General features: G+C 43.2%; 2 protein-coding genes across 4 annotated transcripts in view; one reads left to right on the plus strand and one right to left on the minus strand.

Annotated features, from left to right (window-relative positions):
* The window catches only part of LRRC56 (leucine rich repeat containing 56), a 75836-nt gene extending 55435 nt beyond the window's left edge, over positions 1-20401 (minus strand). The window contains exons 1-2 of one of the 2 annotated variants that reach the window (XM_068124051.2): positions 20281-20401; positions 13609-13774 (exon numbers count right to left, since the gene is read on the minus strand). In XM_068124051.2, coding sequence (XP_067980152.2) covers positions 13609-13764 — 156 coding nt within the window. In that variant the 5' untranslated portion in view covers positions 13765-13774; positions 20281-20401. Of the gene's footprint in view, positions 1-13608; positions 13775-20136 lie in introns of both variants that reach the window. The other variant, XM_068124050.2, reaches the window with a different exon arrangement.
* Positions 20402-20558: 157 nt separating this feature from the next.
* The window catches only part of HRAS (HRas proto-oncogene, GTPase), a 51216-nt gene continuing 50171 nt past the window's right edge, over positions 20559-21603 (plus strand). The window contains exon 1 of one of the 2 annotated variants that reach the window (XM_068124046.2): positions 20559-20918. The gene's annotated coding sequence lies outside the window, so the exon portion shown is untranslated. The remainder of the gene's footprint in view (positions 20919-21603) is intronic. The other variant, XM_068124048.2, reaches the window with a different exon arrangement.

Here is a 21603-nt window from a genome sequence, read left to right on the forward strand (position 1 = left end):
AATGTGTAAAATTAGGTGTCCTCTACATTAAACATAAACTCCTGGCAGGAAAGGGGTCCTAGAATTTTTCTATTTCATATTCTTCCGCCACAACCCCCCCCCCCCCAACCCCCCCCCCTCTCCCCACCCCTCTCCCATTTCAAGGTCCGAAAACATTAAAATCAATGTTCTCAGCAACCGTTGGTCCGATTGACACAAATTTTTCAGCAAGTGAGTGGCACGATATGTAGAAATTTTTATGCTAATGATGTCATAGGTGACGTGGTATGGGCGCTATCTTGGAAAACACCTTCAACTTTGCCCCTCTATATCGCCGAAACAGTTCAATGGAAAAAGTTGAGTCATGGCTCTTTCTAAAGAACTCCGCAATGGGACTAAAAACCATGATTATTTAGGATATTAAAAGTGCTAACGTCACAAAGTTAGAATTCGACAAATAGATACCCCTTGATGCCACAAATATGATAAATATGATATTTGTTTACATGACCTTAATGAAAAAAAATTCAGAATGAAAAAAATTTCGACATCATACGTCACATGGTTCGGCCGCCATATTGTTTTTTGTGAAACACAAACACTTCAAAGGGGCCAGACCGAAGCCTCTCCTCAGTGAAAGACACATGAAAGCCCGCTTGGAGTTTGCAAAAAAGCACCTGAAGGACTCTCAGACTGTGAGAAACAAGATTCTGTGGTCTGATGAAACCAAGAGTGAACTGTTTGGCTTCCGTCTGGCCACTCTGCCATAAAGCCCAGATCGGTGGAGTGTTGCAGTGATGGTTGTCCTTCTGGAAGTTTCTCCCATCTCCACACAGGATCCCTGGAGCTCATCCAGAGTGACCATCGGGTTCTTGGTCACCTCTCTTACCAAGGCCCTCCTCCCCCGATTGCTCAGTTTGGCCGGGCGGCCAGCTCTAGGAAGAGTCCTGGTTGTTCCAAACTTCTTCCATTTAAGAATTATGGAGGCCACTGTGCTCTTGGGAACCTTCAATGTAGCAGAAATTGTTTTGTAGGCTTCCCCAGATCTGTGCCTCGACACAATCCTGTCCCTGAGCTCTGCAGGCAGTTCCTTCGACCTCATGGCTTGGTTTTTGCTCTGATATGCATTGTCAGCTGTGAGACCTTATATAGACAGGTGTGTGCCTTTCCAAATCATGTCCAATAAATTGAATTTACCACAGGTGGACTCCAATCAAGGTGTAGAAACATCTCAAAGACGATGAAGAGAAATGGGAGCTAAATTTCAAGTGTCATAGCAAAGGGTCTGAATACTTATGTAAATGTGATATTTCAGTTTTCCCTTTTTAATAAATTTGCAAAACTTTCTAAAATCCTGTTTTCTATTTGTCATTATGGGGTATTGAGTGTAGATTGATGAGGGAAAAAATGAATTTAAACGATTTCAGCAAAAGGCTGCAACATAACAAAATGTGAAAAAAGTGAAGGGGTCTGAATACTTTCTGAATGCACTGTATACTTTATGTGATTCAATAACTAATACGTTAATTGCTTGTGTGCCTAGGACTTGTGTGAATCGATTTCAATAAAGCCTCACCTCTGTGAACGAGGTCTTGGATGAATTCCATTACAAATATCAAAGTGGAATTTTTATTTTTCAGAAATATTTACAAAATAATGAAAAATGAAATACAGAAATATCTAATTTACACAAGTATTCAACCCCCTGATTCTATACCTCATAGAAGTTCCTTTGGCAATTATTACAGCTTTGAGTCTTCTAGGGTTGTCTGTATTAGTTTTGTACATCTGGATTTGGGAAGTTTCTCCCATTCTTCTTTGCAGATTTGCTCAAGCTCAGTCAGGTTGGATGGGGTGCATCGGTGAGCAGCAATCTTCAAGTCTTTCCACAGATTCTCAATGGGATTCAAGTCTGGGCTTCGGCTGGTCTATCCAAGGACTTTCAGGTTGTTGCTGAGACTGTTATCCTTCCAGTAGGTTCGCCCATCTCAGCCAAGGAACTCTGTAGTTCTGTCAGAGTGGTCATTGGGTTCTTGGTCACTTCCCTGACCAAGGTCCTTCTTCCTCGGTTGCTCAGTTTGGTCGGACAGCCAGCTGTAGGAAGAGTCTGAGTAGTTCCATATTCTTCCCATTTCCTAATGATGGAGTTCACTGTGCTCTTGGGAACTTTCAAACTAAAATTGTTTTATCCCCTTCCCCAGATCTTTGCCTCCTCACAATTATATCTCGGGGTTACACGGACAGTTCCTTGGACTTCATAGTAGAGTTTCTGCTCTGACATGCACTGTCAACTGTGGTACCTTATATAGAAAGGTTTTTTTTAATTTTTTTTAAACATGTCCAATCAATTGAATTGGCCACAGGTGGACTCCAATCAAGTTGTAGAGACATCCTGAGGATGATGAAAGGAAATTAGATGCACCAAAACTCATTTGGAGTATCACAGCAAAGGAGTTGAATGCTTATTGACTCAAGACATTTCAGCAATTCATTTTTTTAATTCATTCATTATTTTGTAAAAAATTATAAATAAAAAAATTCTACTTTGATATTATGGGGTATTATGTGTAGATCAGTGACCCCCAAAAAATCGCTATTTAATCCATTTTAAATTCATGCTGTAACATCAAAATGTGAAAAAGTCAAGGGGTGTGAATACTTTCTGAAGGCACTGTAGCATGATATCTCTAAATGTTGTGGACAAATTATGACAAAACTTGGTGGATGAGTTGGTTATGTGACAAGAACAAGACAATTCCATTTTGGTTCAAGTTTGGATGCAGATCCAGCCGATCAGTGGTTACAAAACGTAAACTGTTCAGCTTGGAGGAGTTATGCATTGTACTGAGTGCCGTTCTAGTTTATACTGCCGTGGCCAAAAATATTGGCACCCTTGCACTTTTTTCAAATAATGCAGCATTTCTTTCAGAAAATTGTTGAAATTAAAAAATCTTTTGGTATCCACATAGGTATTTCTTTGGTTTGCAGTGGAACAAAACAAAACAAAAAGCTCAAAAAATTACTAAATCTTCTTATTCCACACGGAATCCTAAAATGACCTGGACAATATTATTGGCACCTATTAGAAGTTGTTAGAAATAATTAGATTTCAAGAAGGTGATTCTCCTTTATTTCGGAATTGAACTCACCTGTGGTGAGTTGCAGGTGCCTGTAATATAAAAATCACTCTTTCAACCAGTTTGAATGGAGAAAATGAGTCATTCTGCTGCTTTGTGTCACTGTGTGTACCACGATGAGCATGGAGAAAAGAAAGAAAACCAGAGAATTGTCTGAGGAGGTCAGACACAAGGTTGTAGCCAAGCAAGGACAATCTCATGGCTACAGGTCCATCTCCAGAGACATTGATGTTCCTGTGTCCACTGTACACAATGTTATCAGGATGTTTAAGGCCCATGGGCACTGTAGCCAACCTCCCCAGACGTGGCCGCAAGAGAAAACTTAATCGAAGATTGTAGCGAAGGATTGTGTGATTGGTGGAGAAAGCACCTTGATCAACTGCCAAACAGATTCAAGCTGACCTTCAGATACAAGGTACGACAGTTTCAACTTGCACCATCCGTCACCAACTCAATGAAAGGGGGTTCTATGGTTGGAGGAGAGAGAGGAGAGAGGAGAGAGAGAGAGAGAGGAGAGAGGAGAGAGGAGAGAGGAGAGAGGAGGAGAGAGGAGAGAGGGGGGAGAGAGGGGAGAGGGGGGAGAGAGGAGAGAGAGGAGAGAGGGGAGAGAGGAGAGAGAGGAGAGAGAGGAGAGAGGGGAGAGAGGAGAGAGGGGAGAGAGGAGAGAGGGGAGAGAGGAGAGAGGAGAGAGGGGAGAGGAGAGAGGAGAGAGGAGAGAGGAGAGAGGAGAGAGGAGAGAGAGAGACAGAGACAGAGACAGAGACAGAGACAGAGACAGAGACCGAGACCGAGACCGAGACAGAGACAGAGACAGAGACAGAGACAGAGACCGAGACCGAGACCGAGACCGAGACCGAGACAGAGACAGAGACAGAGACATAAGAAAGTCCGACTGGAGTTTTCCAAAACACACCTGAACAAGCCAAGATCCTTCTGGGATATCCTGTGGACAGATGAGCCCAAATTAGAGCTTTTTGGTAAAGCACATCATCTCAATGTTTCAGAAAACAAAATGAAGCCTTCAAAGAGAAGAACACCTTCCCTACAATCAAACATGGAGGAGGTTCAGTGATGTTTTGGGTTACTGTGTTGCCTCTGGCATTGGGTGCTTTGAATGTGTGCATGGCATCATGAAATCATGAGATTACCAAGGCATTTTGGAGCGCAATGTTCAACCCAGTGTCAGAAAGCTGGGTCTCCGTCGAAGGTCATGGGTCTTGCAGCAGGACAATGACCCCAAACACACTTCAAAAATCACCCAGGAATGGTGCAAGACAAAACGCTGGACTGTTCTGAAGTGGCCAGCAATGAGTGCGGATCTAAGTCCTATTGAACACCTGTGGGGAGATCTGAAAACAGCAGTTGGGAGACAGCACCCTTCAAATCTGGGAGAACTGGAGCAGTTTACACTAGAGAGGGCCAAACTACCTGTAGAGAGGTGTAGGAAGCTCATTCATGGCTATAGGAAGCGCTTGACTGCAGGTATTTTGTCCAAAGTCCGTGCTACCAAATATTAAGTCTAGGGTGTCAATAATTTTGTCAATGCCATTTCTTTTCATTTTCTGAATTAAAAGGATATATTATATTAAGTTCTGAATCAAAAACAAAGGTTCTCTAATAACAGTAAAATAAAGAATTGTGGAGACCAAATGCGTTTGTCAATTTCAATTTATGTTTAGAGAAAATTGTGAGTCATTTGAAAAAAGTGCAAGGATGTCAATATTTTTGGCCATGACTGTATATGCGACGTTTGCATGTGTATTTGTTTTGATGTGGATACATCCTGGGGGGATTGAGGGTATTGGCGTTGTTCATTCAATCTGGCCGTGCTGTGTGCATCAAAAGGACAGCAAGCTGTGAGGAAGATTACCCAAGATGATGTAGGAGGCTGCAATACTCCCTAAACTATCCAGGCAATAACATTTCCTCCAAAATGACTGAAGGCAAACAGATTCACCGTATCTTACAACTTCGTGCAAAAGGCAGCAATGACAGAGATGTAATTTATCGACACAATTATGAACTGTGCATGTTCAAACATGAGGCGGAAACAAAGTGCTCAATGGCCACACAAACAAGTCCACCGCACTCTTCCAGGAATCAATATTAACAGCACTCGTTTTCCAGGAATACCATTGGAAACCATTCCTGCGTTGAGGTGAGTGAGCTGCGGCAAATTGCACATCTTTATGCTCCGCTATCCATATGAATAATTTATGTCGAGAGCTGTCTTGGCATGATGTCATACACCTCAAAAGTGCACAATTCATGGCTCTCTATGATGTCATTAGTCGGCATACCAGGGTGAATGTGCTTGGCACCCAGAAACCCAAAGGCTCTATACTTGATGGGAATTCCATAACCTAGACGAGGGAAGAGTAGCCTCCAGTAAATAGAATCCCATACTTCAGCAGCTAATTGATTTTTTTTCAGTAAAAAAAACACCTCTTGCTCAGTATCAAGGTCGAAGGTCAGGCCAGGTCAGGCCAGCCGGTTCGAGAAAGACTTGGACCAAAACTTCCCCCAGCCAACCCCACAAAATCGTGGGAATAATTGTGAGCGTTAAGAAGAAATAGTATCATTATGAAGGCCAAAAATAAAATAAAAAGTACCATATTATCAGACAATTAAACTGCAATGCAGTTCCTGGGTTAGCCATTAAAAGGTCAAATAACTGACAAGAAGGAAACTTTAAAATGAAACTGTTAAATGTCACATGTAAGCAATGATAAAATTAAATTTGGAATTGCACTCCTTTCTTGTACATACACCCTCTGGGTTTGAATGGCTCGATTGCATAGTGCGGAGTCACCAAGAGTGTTCTTCTCGACGTCCAGGGGACTTTTTTGATATTATTTAATTGCATGGACAATCCTATACTGCCAGGTGTGGTGTGGTCTTACTTCCTGGGCAGTGCTATCTCTGGAAATGTTCAGGTTGCCTGATGTATGTAATTTTAAAGGGGACTTTTCAGAAATGAAGTCAGTTGATGAAAGTTCTTGTTTCATATGCAGCACATGGATGCGAGCCCCATCATTTACTGGAGACGAGGCTGTGCCGCTGATGCAAAGATGACCTGTAGATTAGAACAGGAATTTGGAATTTGTTCATAGTGCCAGCGACAGCTCACCGACTCTTTGCGAAGGACACCGTGGGATCTTTAACATTCATCCACTAACTCCAGGAGACAGGACATCCAGTTTAACGTCCATCTGAGGAACGGTATACACATTGATGCGTCATTCAGCCTGTGCAACAGCAGGATGAGAGTAAATGGCAAGGCCGATATTCAAACCCAGGCAAGACAGCAAAGAGGAGAATGTGCATACCTCTAGGGCCTAGGCTATCCTGCCAGCCCAATGGAAGGTCTGTGAAAGAATGTCAGAACTCTATTTGCTAGATGAACCGGGGCTAAGTGTGCTCTTTGCTAGGGATTTAATAAGAAAATGTTTGAGCTATGGATTAACGCCAGTAAAAAAAAACACCTTTAGAGGCCATTTTTCCCCGCAAGCGGGGGTTGGCCTTTTTCGGGAACTGTGGTTGTTGTTGTTTTTTGGTCCCCTTTTTGAAGCAATGTTTTACGGCCGGATGCCCTTCCTGACGCCAACCCTTTTTGCCGCCTTTAACGACAAGCAGGGAATTACCAGTGAACTGGTACTCAGTAACGCCAGTTTGACGCCAGTAAAGCCAGTAATTAATTAACGCCAGTAAAGGCCTGTAACTTGTCATTAAACTTTACTAGTGTGACTCGGCCCGCTCCGCGCGCCTCACCACACGTCGTTTCAGAGGGATAGGCATCTTTGATCATTTTCATCTTTGTCTTTTGGATCTTCATGGTGTTTTGGGTCTTCAGGGCCATTTGGGTCTTCAGAGTCTTTTGGATTCTCTGGACCTTTAAGGGTATTTTGGGTCTTTGGGGTGTTTTGGGTCTTCAGGGTCTTTTGGATCTTTGGTGTCTTCAGGGGCTTTTGTGTCTTAAGAGTATTTTGTTTCCTCTGGGTCTTTAAGAGTCTTTGGGGTATTTTGGTTCTTCGGGGTATTTAAGGGTATTTTGGGTCTAATGGGTGTTTAAGGGTCTTCAGGGTTTTTGGGGTCTTCAGGGGATTTGGGGTCTTAAGGGTGTTTTGGTTCATCTGGGTCTTTTGGGTCTTTGGGACATTTGGGTCTTCAGGGTATTTTGGGTCTTTGGGGTCTTCAGGGTCTACAGGGTGTTTTGGGTCTTCAGGGTGTTTTGGGTCTTCGGGGTCTTTTGGGTCTTCAGGGTCTTCTGTATCTTCAGGGTGTTTTGGGTCTTCAGGGTGTTTTGGGTCTTCAGGGTGTTTTGGGTCTTCAGGGTGTTTTGGGTCTTCAAGGTCTTTTGGGTCTTCAAGGTCTTCAAGGTCTTCGGGGTGTTTTGGGTCTTTGGGGTCTTTTTGAGCCTCAAGGCCTTCAAGGGTATTTTGGGTATTTGGGGTGTTTTGTGTCTTCGGGATCTTCAGGGTCTTTGAGGTCGTCTGAGTGTTTTGGTTCTTCAGGGTGTTTTGGGTCTTCATGGTCTTTTGGGTCTTCGGGGTGTTTTGGGTCTTCGGGGTGTTTTGGGACTTCAGGGTCTTTTGGGTATTTTAGGTCTTCGGGGCCATTTGGGTTTTGAGGGTCTTTTTGAGAGTCTGGGCCTTCAAGGGTATTTTGGGTCTTTGGGGTGTTTTGGGTCTTCGGGGTCTTCAGGATCTTTTGGGTCTTCAAGGGTATTTTGGGTCTTCAGGGGTCTTGGTGGTCTTAAGGGTCTTGTGGTAATTAAAGGATCATCAAAGGTCTGGGGGGTCTCAGCAGTCTAAACGTAATTAATAGGGTTAATTAAGAGGGTGTTAATTGTATTTGAAGAAGAAGAAGACGTTTGCGTCGCATATAAACAAACATACATAACGACATAACCATATACGTTTGCTCTATTATAATGAAAATATGATATGATATGAATAATGCTTACGATATAATGTCAATGTACCCAGAGGTAAAATGTCAAGTGTACCCCGAAGTGATGTGAACGGAGTCGACAAGCACGATATGTTACTGGGTGTCATGAGTTATCCACCGATTGCGTTTCACGTCACAACCAGTAAGGTCGAAAGAAAAAGAAGCGTATCCAGAGGTGTGGGAAAATAAAGTCAGGTGGGAGACAAAGCCTGAAAATGCTGAAGACCAAAGCTGAAATTGGAAAAACAAGACAGGCTATTTTACTCCATGGGGTCCCAGGATTACCCATCCAAAATTTCGTTGCGATCGTTTCAGCCGTTTTTACGGTACCTGGGAACGGACAGACAGACAGACAGACAGACACACAGACAGACGGACATTTGGTGAATTATAGTAAGATTAACGTAACAATACCATGGGTCATAGAGTGATATTCTCTAAGTATGTGAAAAGGCTGATGATTGAGTGCCTTTTATTAGCTCCGCCACCGGAAGATGGGTGGAGGTTATGTTTTCACTCCTATCTGTTTGTCTGTCTCTGCTTGTGAACAGGATATCTCAAAAAGTTGTAGACGGAATTGGACGGAATTTGGTGGAGAGGTTGGGTATGTGGCAAGGATGAAATTAATTAATTTTGGTAAAGATTCGAATTCGAATTCGGATCAGAGAATTTTATTAATGTTTTAAGTGATTCTTCACCATTCTTCTGCCCCAATCGGTTCATCTGACCATATGCTTGTTAAAGTAGACATCTCATTGGCCATCCTCAGAGAGCCTCCTCAGCGTCGACGAGCCTGGCATTTCTCTCAGGCCGACTGGCATGGTCTGCAAGCAGCCATCAATCATCTGGACTGGTCTCCCATCTCTACTGCCTCTGACATCAACTTATCCTGGGAATTCTTCCAAAGCAAACTGCTCTCTCTCATGCACAGATTTATCCCATCTCGTCTTCAGTTGTCATACCCTTCTTCAGTTGTCCATGGTACACAGAATCTTGTGGTGAGGCAGTCGCCCTGAAACAACCTGCCTTCGCCTCCTGGAAGGCAAACCAACTGAAGGCAATCTCATTTCCTTTCACAAAGCCCAGAACAAGTGTGTGTCTACCCTCAGGAGAGCCAGGAAACAATATCTATCAACTATCAAGACTGAACTCTCAAACCTATCTCTCTCTTCCAAATCCTGGTGGCGTCTGGTCAAATCTGTTTCTGGTGTTTGTTCCCCCTCCATGCCCTCCCTTACCTCAAATGGCTACACAGTTGACTTCGCACGTGACAAAGCTGAATGCCTCAACTCTGTGTTTGCCTCAAAATCTTGTGTCCCAACCCATCTCTCTCTGCACCCAGTCAAACCCAGCTGCTCCTGGACTCTGTGTCCTTCTCACCTGACAAGGTGGAGAAGTTTTTGTCAAACCTCGACTCTGATTCCGCAAATGGACCAGATGGCATCAGCCCACAGGTCCTAAAATCCTGCTCTGCCACTCTTTCACACCATTTCTTTTGCTCAAGGTCATCTGCCATTAGCTTGGAAATCAGCCAACATTACGACTTTACACAAAAAATGTGCAAAAACAGATCCTTGCAACTACAGACCAATCAGCCTGCTCCCAATTATCAGCAAAGTCATGGAATCCATCATTGCTTTGGATATCAAATCCTTCCTCTTCTCCAATGGCTTGATCTCAGATCATCAATTTGGATTCAGGCCAGGTCATTTTGCTCTGCCCATGCTGCTTCTGCTGTCTCAACAATGGATGGAGGTCCTCAATGCCAAACAGGAAATTAGAGCTGTCTCCCTTGACATATCACGTGCCTTCGATACGGTCTGGCACACCACTCTGCTCACCAAACTCTCCTCCTATGGTATCCATGGAAATCTCCACACATGGCTTGCGGACTTCCTCTCTGGTCGTCGTCAATGTGTGGCCCTGAATGGATTTCTCTCATCTCCCCTCCCTGTTTAGGCTGGAGTTCCCCAAGGCAGTGTTCTGGGCCCTGTGCTTTTTCTGGTCTTCATCAATGATCTCTCCGACTCTCTGGAAAACCCTCTCTATTTCTGCTGTCTCAACTTCACTCACTCACTCTGCCGCTCCATACCTCATCCCTCAGATTGGCAGTCTGCAGCCTCCTCACTCTCTGCAGACCTGGACAAAATCACAGACTGGTCAAACAAGTGGAACATGTCTTTCAATCCTGACAAATCTCACACTCTTTTTATATCTCCGAAAAGACCGACTGGACAACCCTCCCATCTACTTTCTCAACAACCCTCTCCAAGAAGTTCTGTCACTCAAGCTTTTTGGTCTCACTATCTGCCATAACCTTTCCTGGGAAAACCACATTCCCAAGATGGCCTCCAAAGCCAGTCGCCGACTAGGCATCCTCCGCCATGCAAAGTCCTTCCTTGGCACACCTGAGCTCCTCATCACATACAAGGCTTTCATCCGCAGCTCAATGGAATACTGCTCTACTCTGGGCTGGTGCTCCTGCCTCACACCTAGCTCGGCTTCACGCTGTTGAAACCAAAGCATTCAGAATCATTGGAATCTCCCACGATGAAGCTAACTCTGAGGGCCTTTCACTCACTCACCGCAGGCAGGTTGGTGGACTTTCTGTCTTCTACCGAATCCTCTCCGGCCTAGCTCACCCAGCTTTGTCTGTGCTCTGTCCCTCAAATATTCCTACAGGTCGCACAAGATCTGCCAGCAACCCTCTTCTGGTGAAACTGCCAAAATCAAGACTCTCTATTCACCTTCACTCTTTCATTCCTCTTTTCTCCCGCCTCTAGAACAAACTCCCTGACTCTCTTCAATCCCACTCCTCCCTCCAAGTCTTTAAAATAGCTGTTCACCACCATCTCTTGTCTTCCCCCATCCAAAACCTTGATCTTTTCTACCCCTGTTAATTTCACCCCAGATCCACGTTTTTGAAATACCGACTTCATTCCTTGAAGTCCTAGCAGTGTCCATGTGTTTTGTACCTCTCCCACTCCCCACCCCCTTCCCATGCCTCCTCCCCCCAAGCCCTCTGCCTCCCACAGATCTCCCGATGTCTCTGTTCTCTGCTGTTGTACTTGTGTGCTTCCCTCTCTCTCCCCATCTTCCCTCCCTCTCCCTTTATGTTTTTTTATGTATCCGTTTTTTTTTTCGTGATTAATGTTCGCTCTTGCATGAGCCTCGATCTTTTATACAAAAATATATATCTATATATATTTGAGTGATCGGGGACGAAAAGCGATATATAGCATGATATTTCAAAAAGTAGTGGTCAAGTTATGATAAAACTAGGTGGATGAGTTGATTATATGAGAAGAACAAACCGATTTTATTTTGGTTCAGGTCTGAATCCAGATCCGACCTATCAGTGGGATACAAAACAAACAGTTCAGTCTGGCGGAGGTATGCGCTCTACCGAGTGCCGTTCTAGTTCTTGGAGGGATACTCACGCTTACTTTGTCCGAAAAAGATGGTGGAGAAGTGGTACACTTGCCATGAGTTGTCCGTTCTAGGTTTGATTCACAACCCAGCTACTAACTGTCACAGTGGCGTTTGACAGACAGGGCATTGCATTAACAAGTGCACTGTCCTTCAGATGGACATTGAACCGTGTACCCATCTGTTAGTATTAACTGTTGTAGGTTAACGATACCACAGCCTTTTGCAAAGTGAGTTCACATGGGAAACCTTGTGAAATTCTAAATCCCTGCCCTAATGTGCATCTCCCAGATCAGATGAACGAGGCATCTGATCTGGGAGATCAATTCACATGACTAGCAAGTTTTCCATGCCCACGCTGTTGGTTATTCCAAACGGGGTAGGCATGGAAACAGCAAAAATTCAAATGGCGTCTTCTGTCATCGAGCTGAAAGCTGAGGGCAACAATTCACATTTATTGCCACATCTGATGCAATGGAAATGCTCTAATGGTGGTGAAGTGTTCCATTTGAAACTGTTTGTTAGATATATGTAGCTTAATGATGCTTCATAAAAATTTGTATTGCTGTCAAAGCCGGTGACCAATTGGAAATAGTAGGATGCGTACTTTTCAGAAAAAAAAACATTTAGTGCATTCTAGTGTACATAAGCAAGAGCTACTACATCTGTATGACACACCAAAATTGTACTTAAATTTACATCGATACATCAAGAAAATAACTGCTGAAATAACTCAATCATCAGCCAAGTTAGCCTGCTCAAAAGGACCAATAATCATTCATTCAATCCCTTCGTTATATAGGATTGAGGCTCATGGAAGAGTGAGGCTTTAAATTGGGGTAAAGAGCTAACAGACCTTCATTGGGGCCACATTTTGGACACACAAGTAAGGGAAAGGACAGGAGAAGAGGAGAAGACAGGACGAAACACACCACCATTTTTCTTCTAGAAGTAAGAGGGTTGGGTTAGGCCATGTTAATAGAGGTAGAAAAGATCATGGGTAAGGATGGCGGCTTTCTCAGAAAATAATCGTTAAAATCTCCTCTAGTTCATACTTATGCTCATTGAGGGGCATATGGGTTTGAGGAAATGCAGCAACTCATTATTTATTTATAAGCAGTCCTGAAACCATGTCAGGTGTGTCAACTAATGGCTCATGTAGGAGATTTGTTTCAAACTCCAACAGTAGGCCGGTTGCACTTGTAGTGGCACATCACCTTTCTGCAACGTTTTCATCTGTTGCAACAAAAGGCTTCCTCAACATGATTCAAACACTATTCGTATCTAGATAATCAGCTTATCACTTTGTTACCTCCGCCACCAAAGGTGGAACGGAGTTACATTTTCACCCCTGTCTGTTTGTCTGCGAGCAGGATATCTCAAAAAGTTTTGGATGGAATTGGACAAAATTTGGTGGACAGTTTGGGTGTGTGACAAGGATGAAAAGATTAGATCTTGGTGAAGATCCGAAACCGGATATGATAAAAAATTTTTTACATTTTACAAGTGATTCTTCACCATTGAGAGATGAGGCCAAAAACTATATGTAGCATATCTCAAAAAGCTGCGGATGGATTATGGCAAAACTTTGTGGATGAGTTACGTAGTTGACAAGAACAAGCCGATTGTGTAGATTTTGGTTAAGGTCTGGATGCAGATTTGTCCATTCAATAGAATACAAAATGTAAACTGTTCAGCCTGGCAGACGTATGCGCTCTACCAAAGCACCATTCTAGTGTTTACACTGTAATCTCAGTGTTTAAAGAAATCCTCACGTTACACAATCACACTTGTGGAGATAACTGCAAATGCCGGGGCCTTCTCGTGTTTCTACGAGTCAGGGCATCACCTTAGGTGAGTTATACCTTTGACACATCATTTCCAAACAACTCCAAAAGCCTTTCTGGGCATTTCCATGGAATACAATAACTGAAAGATAATACATCAGCCTTTCCAATTAACGAGGCAAAAGCTTGGCCTACCATATCATCTGTGGTATTTACACCGGCAAATAGGAACCTAGAGCACTTGACAGTGCTATTTGGGTACACCAGCACGTACTCCCGATTGCTTTGGTTCCTCCTGGGTAATGATTTCATAGAAAGCTCACCAGGCTGCTGGGTGTCAAGCAGGAGTCCACCGTTTGTTGTTCGCCAGTGGCAGCACTCGAAGCAGCCCCTAAACTCCCTGTGAAGCTTTTCTCCTGACAACAGAAGTCTACAGACTTATGCCAAGCATGTTTACTGTGTTTGCTGAAGTTCTCCATTATACCAATCCTGCAAACACAAGAGCGTTTAATCAGCAGATTTTCTCATACAATTGCAGCTTCAAATAAAGACACAGTTAAACTACTGAATTTTTTTTTTTTTTTAAAGAACGTCACATCAAATGAAATTGAACAGCTGAGCCAATCTAAGCCATGGACGCAAGTACAAAACTGGGACGGCACTTGATAGAGTGCATACCTCCTCCGAGCGGAACAGCTTAAGTTTTGAATCCCACCGACAGTCCTGATCTGGATCTGGACCTGAACTGAAATCGAATCGGCTTGTTGTTGTTGCCTAACCAACTCATCCACAACTTTTTGAAATATCGTGCTATATATCGTTTTTGGCTCCATCACTCAATGGTGAAGAATCACATGGACTTTAATATACAAGAAAGGAAACACGACATAATAACAATAACACTGAAGCTTCTCGTGCTGTACTCCTCAAGGCAATTCACAGCAAAAGACTGGAAGAGGAGAGAGCTAGTTATAGCATGTCTATGTAACAGCGACACTGATTGGTTAATCAGTCATGACGTCATTGGTATTCTGAACGCCCATTGGTTGACAGTAACCACTATCCCTGGCTACCGATTGACTGGAGTGGAGTCATTAGCGATGACGCATCATTTGCATCATAAGTCCCAATACCTTGGAGGGAAGGGTATGGGGTTCCCCCAAAGCTGGGGACTCCACATTTGCAGACATACCATGGACAACGGTCAGGGAAACACCTTTAATCTTTCCATGTTGAAAGAGAATGAGAGAATGCACAAATTCCTTTTGAAGACAAAATTTAGCGCCCGTGGAATGGATGAAGGCTGCTTCTAACATACGTAGATGTAACGTACTGCGACCACGGCTCAATATCTTAAACATATCTGCATTGTACTGGTCTGCACAACCGGGGTTGGCAGCCAAGTGCCGTGCAATGGCAGAAGAAGAAGCAATGGCGACGGTCCTTGAACGTTCCAACATGCTCGCACCGGTTGAGTCCTCACTCCCAAGTTCTTTCCTCGGATCGCCAGGGGGACATGCGGCTTGATACGATCAGCCAACCTTTGTGTTGTACGGCCCACATACTGAGCTTAAACTCATAGATGACATTGCTAATTTGTGAGGTGGGCAGCACATCCTTGTTGACAGATGTGAGCAGACAGTGAGAGGTGAAGATTACTCGAGATTGCACAGCCAGGTACGTGTTTGATACTGCACATTTGATTTGTTCTTCAAACCTTTGTGATGATTGTCCTTTCCATGGCATTCTGATATATACCACCTCACAAATTAACAGGGAAGGCTTGGCCAAATAAGTGATGTGGGGAAGAAAGAGTGGTAGAGGAGGATGTACGGGGCAGACAAGATGGATACAGTTCAAGCAAACTCTCAGAAACGAAAGACTGAAAATCTGGAAAGAGTTGGGTTTGGGGGCTGAAGGGGATTAACGGGGATATAGCAAATCATGGCGTTGAATGGGAAAATATCTGAGATGGTGGTGAACAACCTAACCGTCTTGAAGACCTGGAGGGAGGAATGTGATTGAAGAGAATGTGGAAGTTGGTTCCACAGGCAGGAAAAAAAGAGGAACGAATGAGTAGGGGTGAGTAGTGATTCTGGATTTTGCCGATGCCGATACTGAATTTTTATAGCTTCTATCAAGCCGCAACGCCAAGAGCTGCACTGCCACTTTCTGTTCACTGTCCTGAAATACAGTACCTATAGAAAGTCTACACCCCCCTTTCAAAATTTTCACCTTTTGTTGCCTTATAGCCTGGAATTAAATTAAATTAAATCAGACATTTCCCACCTTTATTTACACATCGTAACCCACAACTTTCAAGTGAAAAACAAATTCTACAAATTTCAGAAAATTAATTAAAAATACAAAACTAGATTATCTTGGTTGGATAAGTGTCCACTCTTGCAAAAGCCTAAATGCAAAATGTTACATTTGGCCCAAACCCAAAACAGCAATCACCCAAAGAACACCATCTGACAGGGATTGACTTTGGCCGCGATTCCGCGATATTCTCGCATAAAGTTGGAAAATATCGCATACAATTTTGGCCAGAGCGATAAAAAAAATCGCATAGAGCGTGTCAGTTGTTGCGGTATAGTTTTCAGGCGAAACAGTCTCAATTCGTGTACTTACTACTGCTTTTGTCAAGTCTAGAAGTTGTCAAAGACGAAGCTATTCTAAACTGTAAACTGACCGTAGCCATTTTAATTTTGCTTTCACGCTTTACGGTAGCCGTGACAATGTTTTGCGGCATTAAACGACGGCTTTTCGGCAACCACGTGTTCGCTGTCTGCAGTAGTTTCTGGATTACGCTTTTTCCGAAAATGCCGCCGAAAAAGAGACCTCCGCAACCACAGCCTGATGGACAAAGTATAAAACGATTCTTTATAGTTACCGGCAGTAGTTCTAACACTGAGGACAACCAGGATGATCCAGCTAGTGACCGTGTGCAGGGCGAAAGCGGGACAGTGGCCAGGGCCGCCACAGTGCAGACAGCTACTTCCGGCAAAACTTTAATAACGTTTCAAGACAGCTGAGTCCTTAAATTCAGAGACTGGCTGAGATATGATGCCGATCAGAACAAAATGTATTGTCACTGTGTAGATCGGAGAAGTTAGTCAACAGTCTAAGTCGAGTACAAATAATTTCAAATCGACTACAATAACCCGACATATATCGTCATCTGATCACCAGTGAGCGATTGCAGCACCACTGGTGAGAAGAAATCTTCAACTCAAAGTTGAGGGGGCTAAATCAAAAGAAGAGGAAAGTATTTTGACATGTCTGAAAGTGGTGTATTGGATGTCGAAGGAAGCAATTCCCCTGTCTAAGTATAACAGCTTGCTGACCTTGTTGTCAGAGCTTAATACCCCAAATCTGGAGAATTTAAAAGTGAACAAACATGTGACATATGCGAGTTATAAATCAGCCTGGGGTTTTCTGGATGCCATTTCCACAACAATTGACAAATCCGTCAGCGAGAAGCTCCACACGTCACCTGCCATTACAATTGTGCTACTCATTATTCTGCACTCATTACAATCAAATGTGCTAATTCATGGCAACTTATGTGTGTTACGGATTCGTCACTTCCGTCTTTATAGTTTTCATCCACTGGAAACATTTTTAGTTCCATGTACTATTCTTGGTATAGTTTAAGTGAAATGGAGATAACTGTTTTCAAAAGGAAAAATTAGTGTTTTAAAAGAAAAACGAAATGGATCGGGAGAAACCGGAAGAGAAGAAGAGGAAGCGAGAGCAGAGCAAGTGAGGTCGGGAGAGAACGGCCGATCGGCTTTGAGGTCTCGAGCAGACGCTGGCGAACGTGGGTCACGAGCGAACATTGGTTTTCCCGGGAAAGGGGTTCCTGTGACAGTCGTGATCAATGTGACAGATAAACCTGCGTGACGGGTTTTGCGGTTGATTCCGAAGAGAATCGTTGTTGGAGAGCAGGTACGCCTCCATTACGGGCCCGTCCGCCATTTCGCCTCGCTCCAGCCTTTTCACCTCGATCCAGCCTTTTCACCTCGCTCCAGCAATTTCACCGCGCCCAGCCGTTAGCCTGGTTTGTGTGTGTAACGTGGATTTAGATTGGGAATTTGCGGTTCTCCGTTTGGGAACCGCTGAACGTTCATACCAGCGTCATTGTCTGGTGAACCGAAAGTGTGATTTCCCAGTCGCCTTTTGGGTGCACCTTTGCGGCTCTTCGGCAGCGTCGACTGTCAGCCCACCTGGATTCTGGTCTCGATACGACCTGTTTCTTGTGATCACAGAAGCGTGGATCGACTTTGGCCTGGTGCCGGGATAGAGACTTTGGGGAATGTTACTTTTCGCTCACGTGGAGCACAGTGAGTTATCGAGTAAGAAACTGATGGTACCATCATAGGAATGATATGATATTTTGGTTGTGCAATTGACAGTATATTGTACTTGTGCTGTTATTCTTGTGTGACATTAATACAATACTTGGTTTTGGTATTGATTGGTTTGTGTGGTTTCACCATTGGTTATTGACACACATAATAATACATCTTTCTGCCGTGACTCCTTTCGGGGCTCGGAGGTACACTGTGACCGGGGTTTGGGGAGGAGCACGTAACATGTGTTAAACTTATCTGTGGCATGGTTCATCATTTACCCAATAAAAGCCACAGGGAGTGACATAGTCTATTTGAATACAGAAAGAAACACACAAGTCTTTGTTTTCTTGACCATATTTATTTTTAATTAATACCCCGAGAATAATAAGATTTGACGAGTGCCGAGTAAAATTTTATCTCAAAACTATTTTGTATAATCACATCGTGTTTGGAAAAAAATCTCATTGTTTTGTACACAGGGAGATTTTCTCCCATTGCTAAAATCCTCCAGGATAATCCCTGCATCACTACTGTAAAGCATGTTGGTGGCAGCATCATGCTATGGGGATGTTTCTCATCAGCAAGGACTGGGACACTTGTCAGGATAGAAAGGAAAATGGATGGAGCAAAATACAGAAAAATCCTAGAGGAAAACCTGCTGCCCTCTGCAAGAAAGCTGAAATTGGGATGAAAGTTCACCTTTCAGCATGACAACGACCTGAAGCACACAGCCAAATCTACACTGGAGTGACTAAGGAACAAAAATATAAATGTCCTTGAGTGGCTCAGTCAGAGCCCCAACCTAAATCCAATCAAAAATTGAAGATTGCTGTCCATCAAAGCTTCCCTCGCAACTTCAATGAGCTTAAACAGTTTTGCACAGAAGAATGGGCAAATATTGCCCAATCAAGGTGTGCAAAGTTGGTAGAGACCTGTCCCAACAAAATCACAGTTGTAATTGCTGTCAAAGGTGCTTCCACCAAGTATTAACTCAGGGGGGTCGACACTTATCCAACCAAGATATTCTCGTTTTGTGTTTTAAATTAATTTTCTGAAATTTGTAGAATTTGTTTTTCAATTGGAAGTTGTGGGTTACGATGTGTAAATAAAGGTGAAAAAAGTCTAATTTAATGCATTTTATTTCCAGGCTATAAGGCAACAAAAGGTGAACATTTTGAAAGAGCGTGTAGACTTTCTTTATGCACTGTATATATCATATGTGCGATATGCCAGCAATACTGATCTGTGTACATGTCTGTGTACACAAGTTCCATCGCAGCCGCTGCAGTAAAATTAAGTGCACACCTTCAATTAAAATGATGCAAAATACGACTGATTTTAAAACTAGCAAGTTATGCGATGAATGTAGTTTTTTGTATTTTGCCATACATCTACATTTGTTCGGAACTGTGGATTGTATTTTTAATAGGCCTGGTGAGTCTAGGTGATGTGTTGGGTACATTTGTTTGGGGGTGGAAAACGGATATGTCTGGTGCATGATTAATGTCATTTTCTTTTTTTGAGATGGGGAGTTAAAAAAAAAAAACTGGTGTGTTGGGTTCATGATTTCTTTCTTATTTGGGGGGTGGAGTGGGGGGCGGGGTGGAGCGGGGGTGGGGTGGGGGGAATGTGGAGAGGGTCATTAAAAAGGAAAAAAAAAATGGCATGCCATGTACATCGAAGCCATTTCGAAAAAAAAAAAAATGACCTCCATCATTTTGAAAAAAGAAATCCGGACAGGTATTTATTTATTTATTTGGCCTTAATGTGTATAATATATCACTATCTTCATGCATTTAAACTATCTAACATTCCCCTTTTGTGTTCAGGTTGTGGCTTGGACGTTCTTAGCTTTATTTACATTCTGAGAACTCGACTTGTATACAATGAATCTGAACTTTTTATTAGATTTTCACTTTCGTTACCGACACACACAAAAAAAACAACACACACGGTTACCATAGCGACGCATATCTTTCCATGACAACCACGGGCATTAACATAAAATGATGTATCTCTACATAAACAATAATAACATCTGTACCTTAAAATATTACAATAACTTCCGGAACATTAAATTTAACAGCACAAAATCAGTTTGAACGTAACAACCATTCAACGTTAAGGAGACGTAGGCAGCCAAAGTTCGCAGAAAACACAATCATTCGTCCACAATCACAGAATGGAAGTTTTGAATCATTTTTAGTACAAAATAAGCGTCGTCATTCCGGCTCCCCTCATAGTTTACTGCAGTATGCTTTACTACGACACGCATGCACATGGATGTTCTATACAAGCACTCTAACTGACGACATATTTCGCGTACATCGTCGCCTATGTGCATCGCACAAGTAATTAAATGCGAGACAAGGCAAAAGGCCCAACATAAGCATGACTGGCATGAAGCATCCTTCACAAAATAAAATAAAAACACAAACAATAATCGTTTAATATTGGCATTGTAACTAGACTGACATGTTGTAGTTGTACCTTTAATGCCGCCACATACGCTACATCCGAGGCAAAAAACACCGAGCGAAGATCAGCAGCTTTACGAAAACTAGGATATAAAAAGGAATTTAACCAAAATTAAAATGGTCTTGGTTTGTAAACGAAGCCATTAAATGAGTCAACCTTAATGTATCGGCTGCAAACTCCTCACGGTTCACAGGTTTAAAGCTCCAGTAAAATGGTCATTGGGTCCTTCAGGTCGGGCTGCTTCATGCGATGCCTGATTCAAAGGTCAGCAGGGTCCTTTAGTTCGAGCTGTTTCATGCGATGCCTGGTTTAAATGAAACCAACGTATGGAATTATGTTTAATATTTCCGTTAATATTATAGGTTAAGATAAATTTTTACGCGATTAGTATTTTTTTCCTGGGGAAGTTGTTGTTGTCGATCGAGTTCATCAGGCGCGCAGTGAACGAACAGTTGAGGTCCCTTGGCCGAAGAACCGCGCCCCGATTTCTTCCCATCTCTCCCATCCTTTCCTCATCTCTTGTTTCACCCTCTTTTCCATTCATTCATTGAGTCTCTCCTCAGAATTACTTCACTCTTACCTCATTCTTTTCCCCTCTCATTTTCTGGGAGATCTTTTTTTTTCTTTATTCGCCTTTTCTCCTCAACCCTAGTCCCTAGTCCCTACTCTGTCTCTCTAGTCTACGCACTTCATCCTCCTCCTCTTTCTGGTACCGGGTTCCTCTGTCGTCCTCATCGCCATGCGGCCCACACGTCTGTAGCCTCACCGAGGAGCTGGGGCTGCGGCCTCACCGGGTCTGTCTTTCTGTTTCTCTCCGTATCCTTCTGTCTCCATCCTCTGATTAGAACGTGGTTTATCACCATCATCAACCTCATCATCATCATCACCATCATCACCACCATCACCCATCATCATCATCATCATCACCGCCATCATCATCATCATCATCACCACCACCACCATCAGCATCATCACTATCACCACCATCAGCATCATCACTATCACCACCATCAGCATCATCACCATCATCATCATCGTCATCACCACCACCATCAGCATCACCACCATCATCACCATCATCACCATCATCATCATCATCACCATCATCTTCACAGTCACCATGACCATCATTAACATCATCGTCACAATCATCATAATCATCACCATCACAATCACCATCATCACAGTCACCATGACCATCATCATCATCATTGCAATCATTATCACCACCATCGTCACCATCAGCACCATCACCATCAGCATCATCACTAGAATCAGCATCACCATCGACACCACCATCATCACAATCATCATCACAGTCACCATGACCATCATTAACATCATCATCACAATCATCATCATCATCACAATCACAATCACAGTCACCACCACCATCGTCATCGTTATCAACACCATCATCATCATCACCATGAGCTGATAAATGTATTTATTTATTTATTTATATGCCTCGTCACTTCC

Source organism: Myxine glutinosa, chromosome 8, assembly GCF_964187855.1.
Source record: "Myxine glutinosa chromosome 8, kmMyxGlut1.1, whole genome shotgun sequence".
NCBI lineage: Eukaryota > Metazoa > Chordata > Myxini > Myxiniformes > Myxinidae > Myxine > Myxine glutinosa.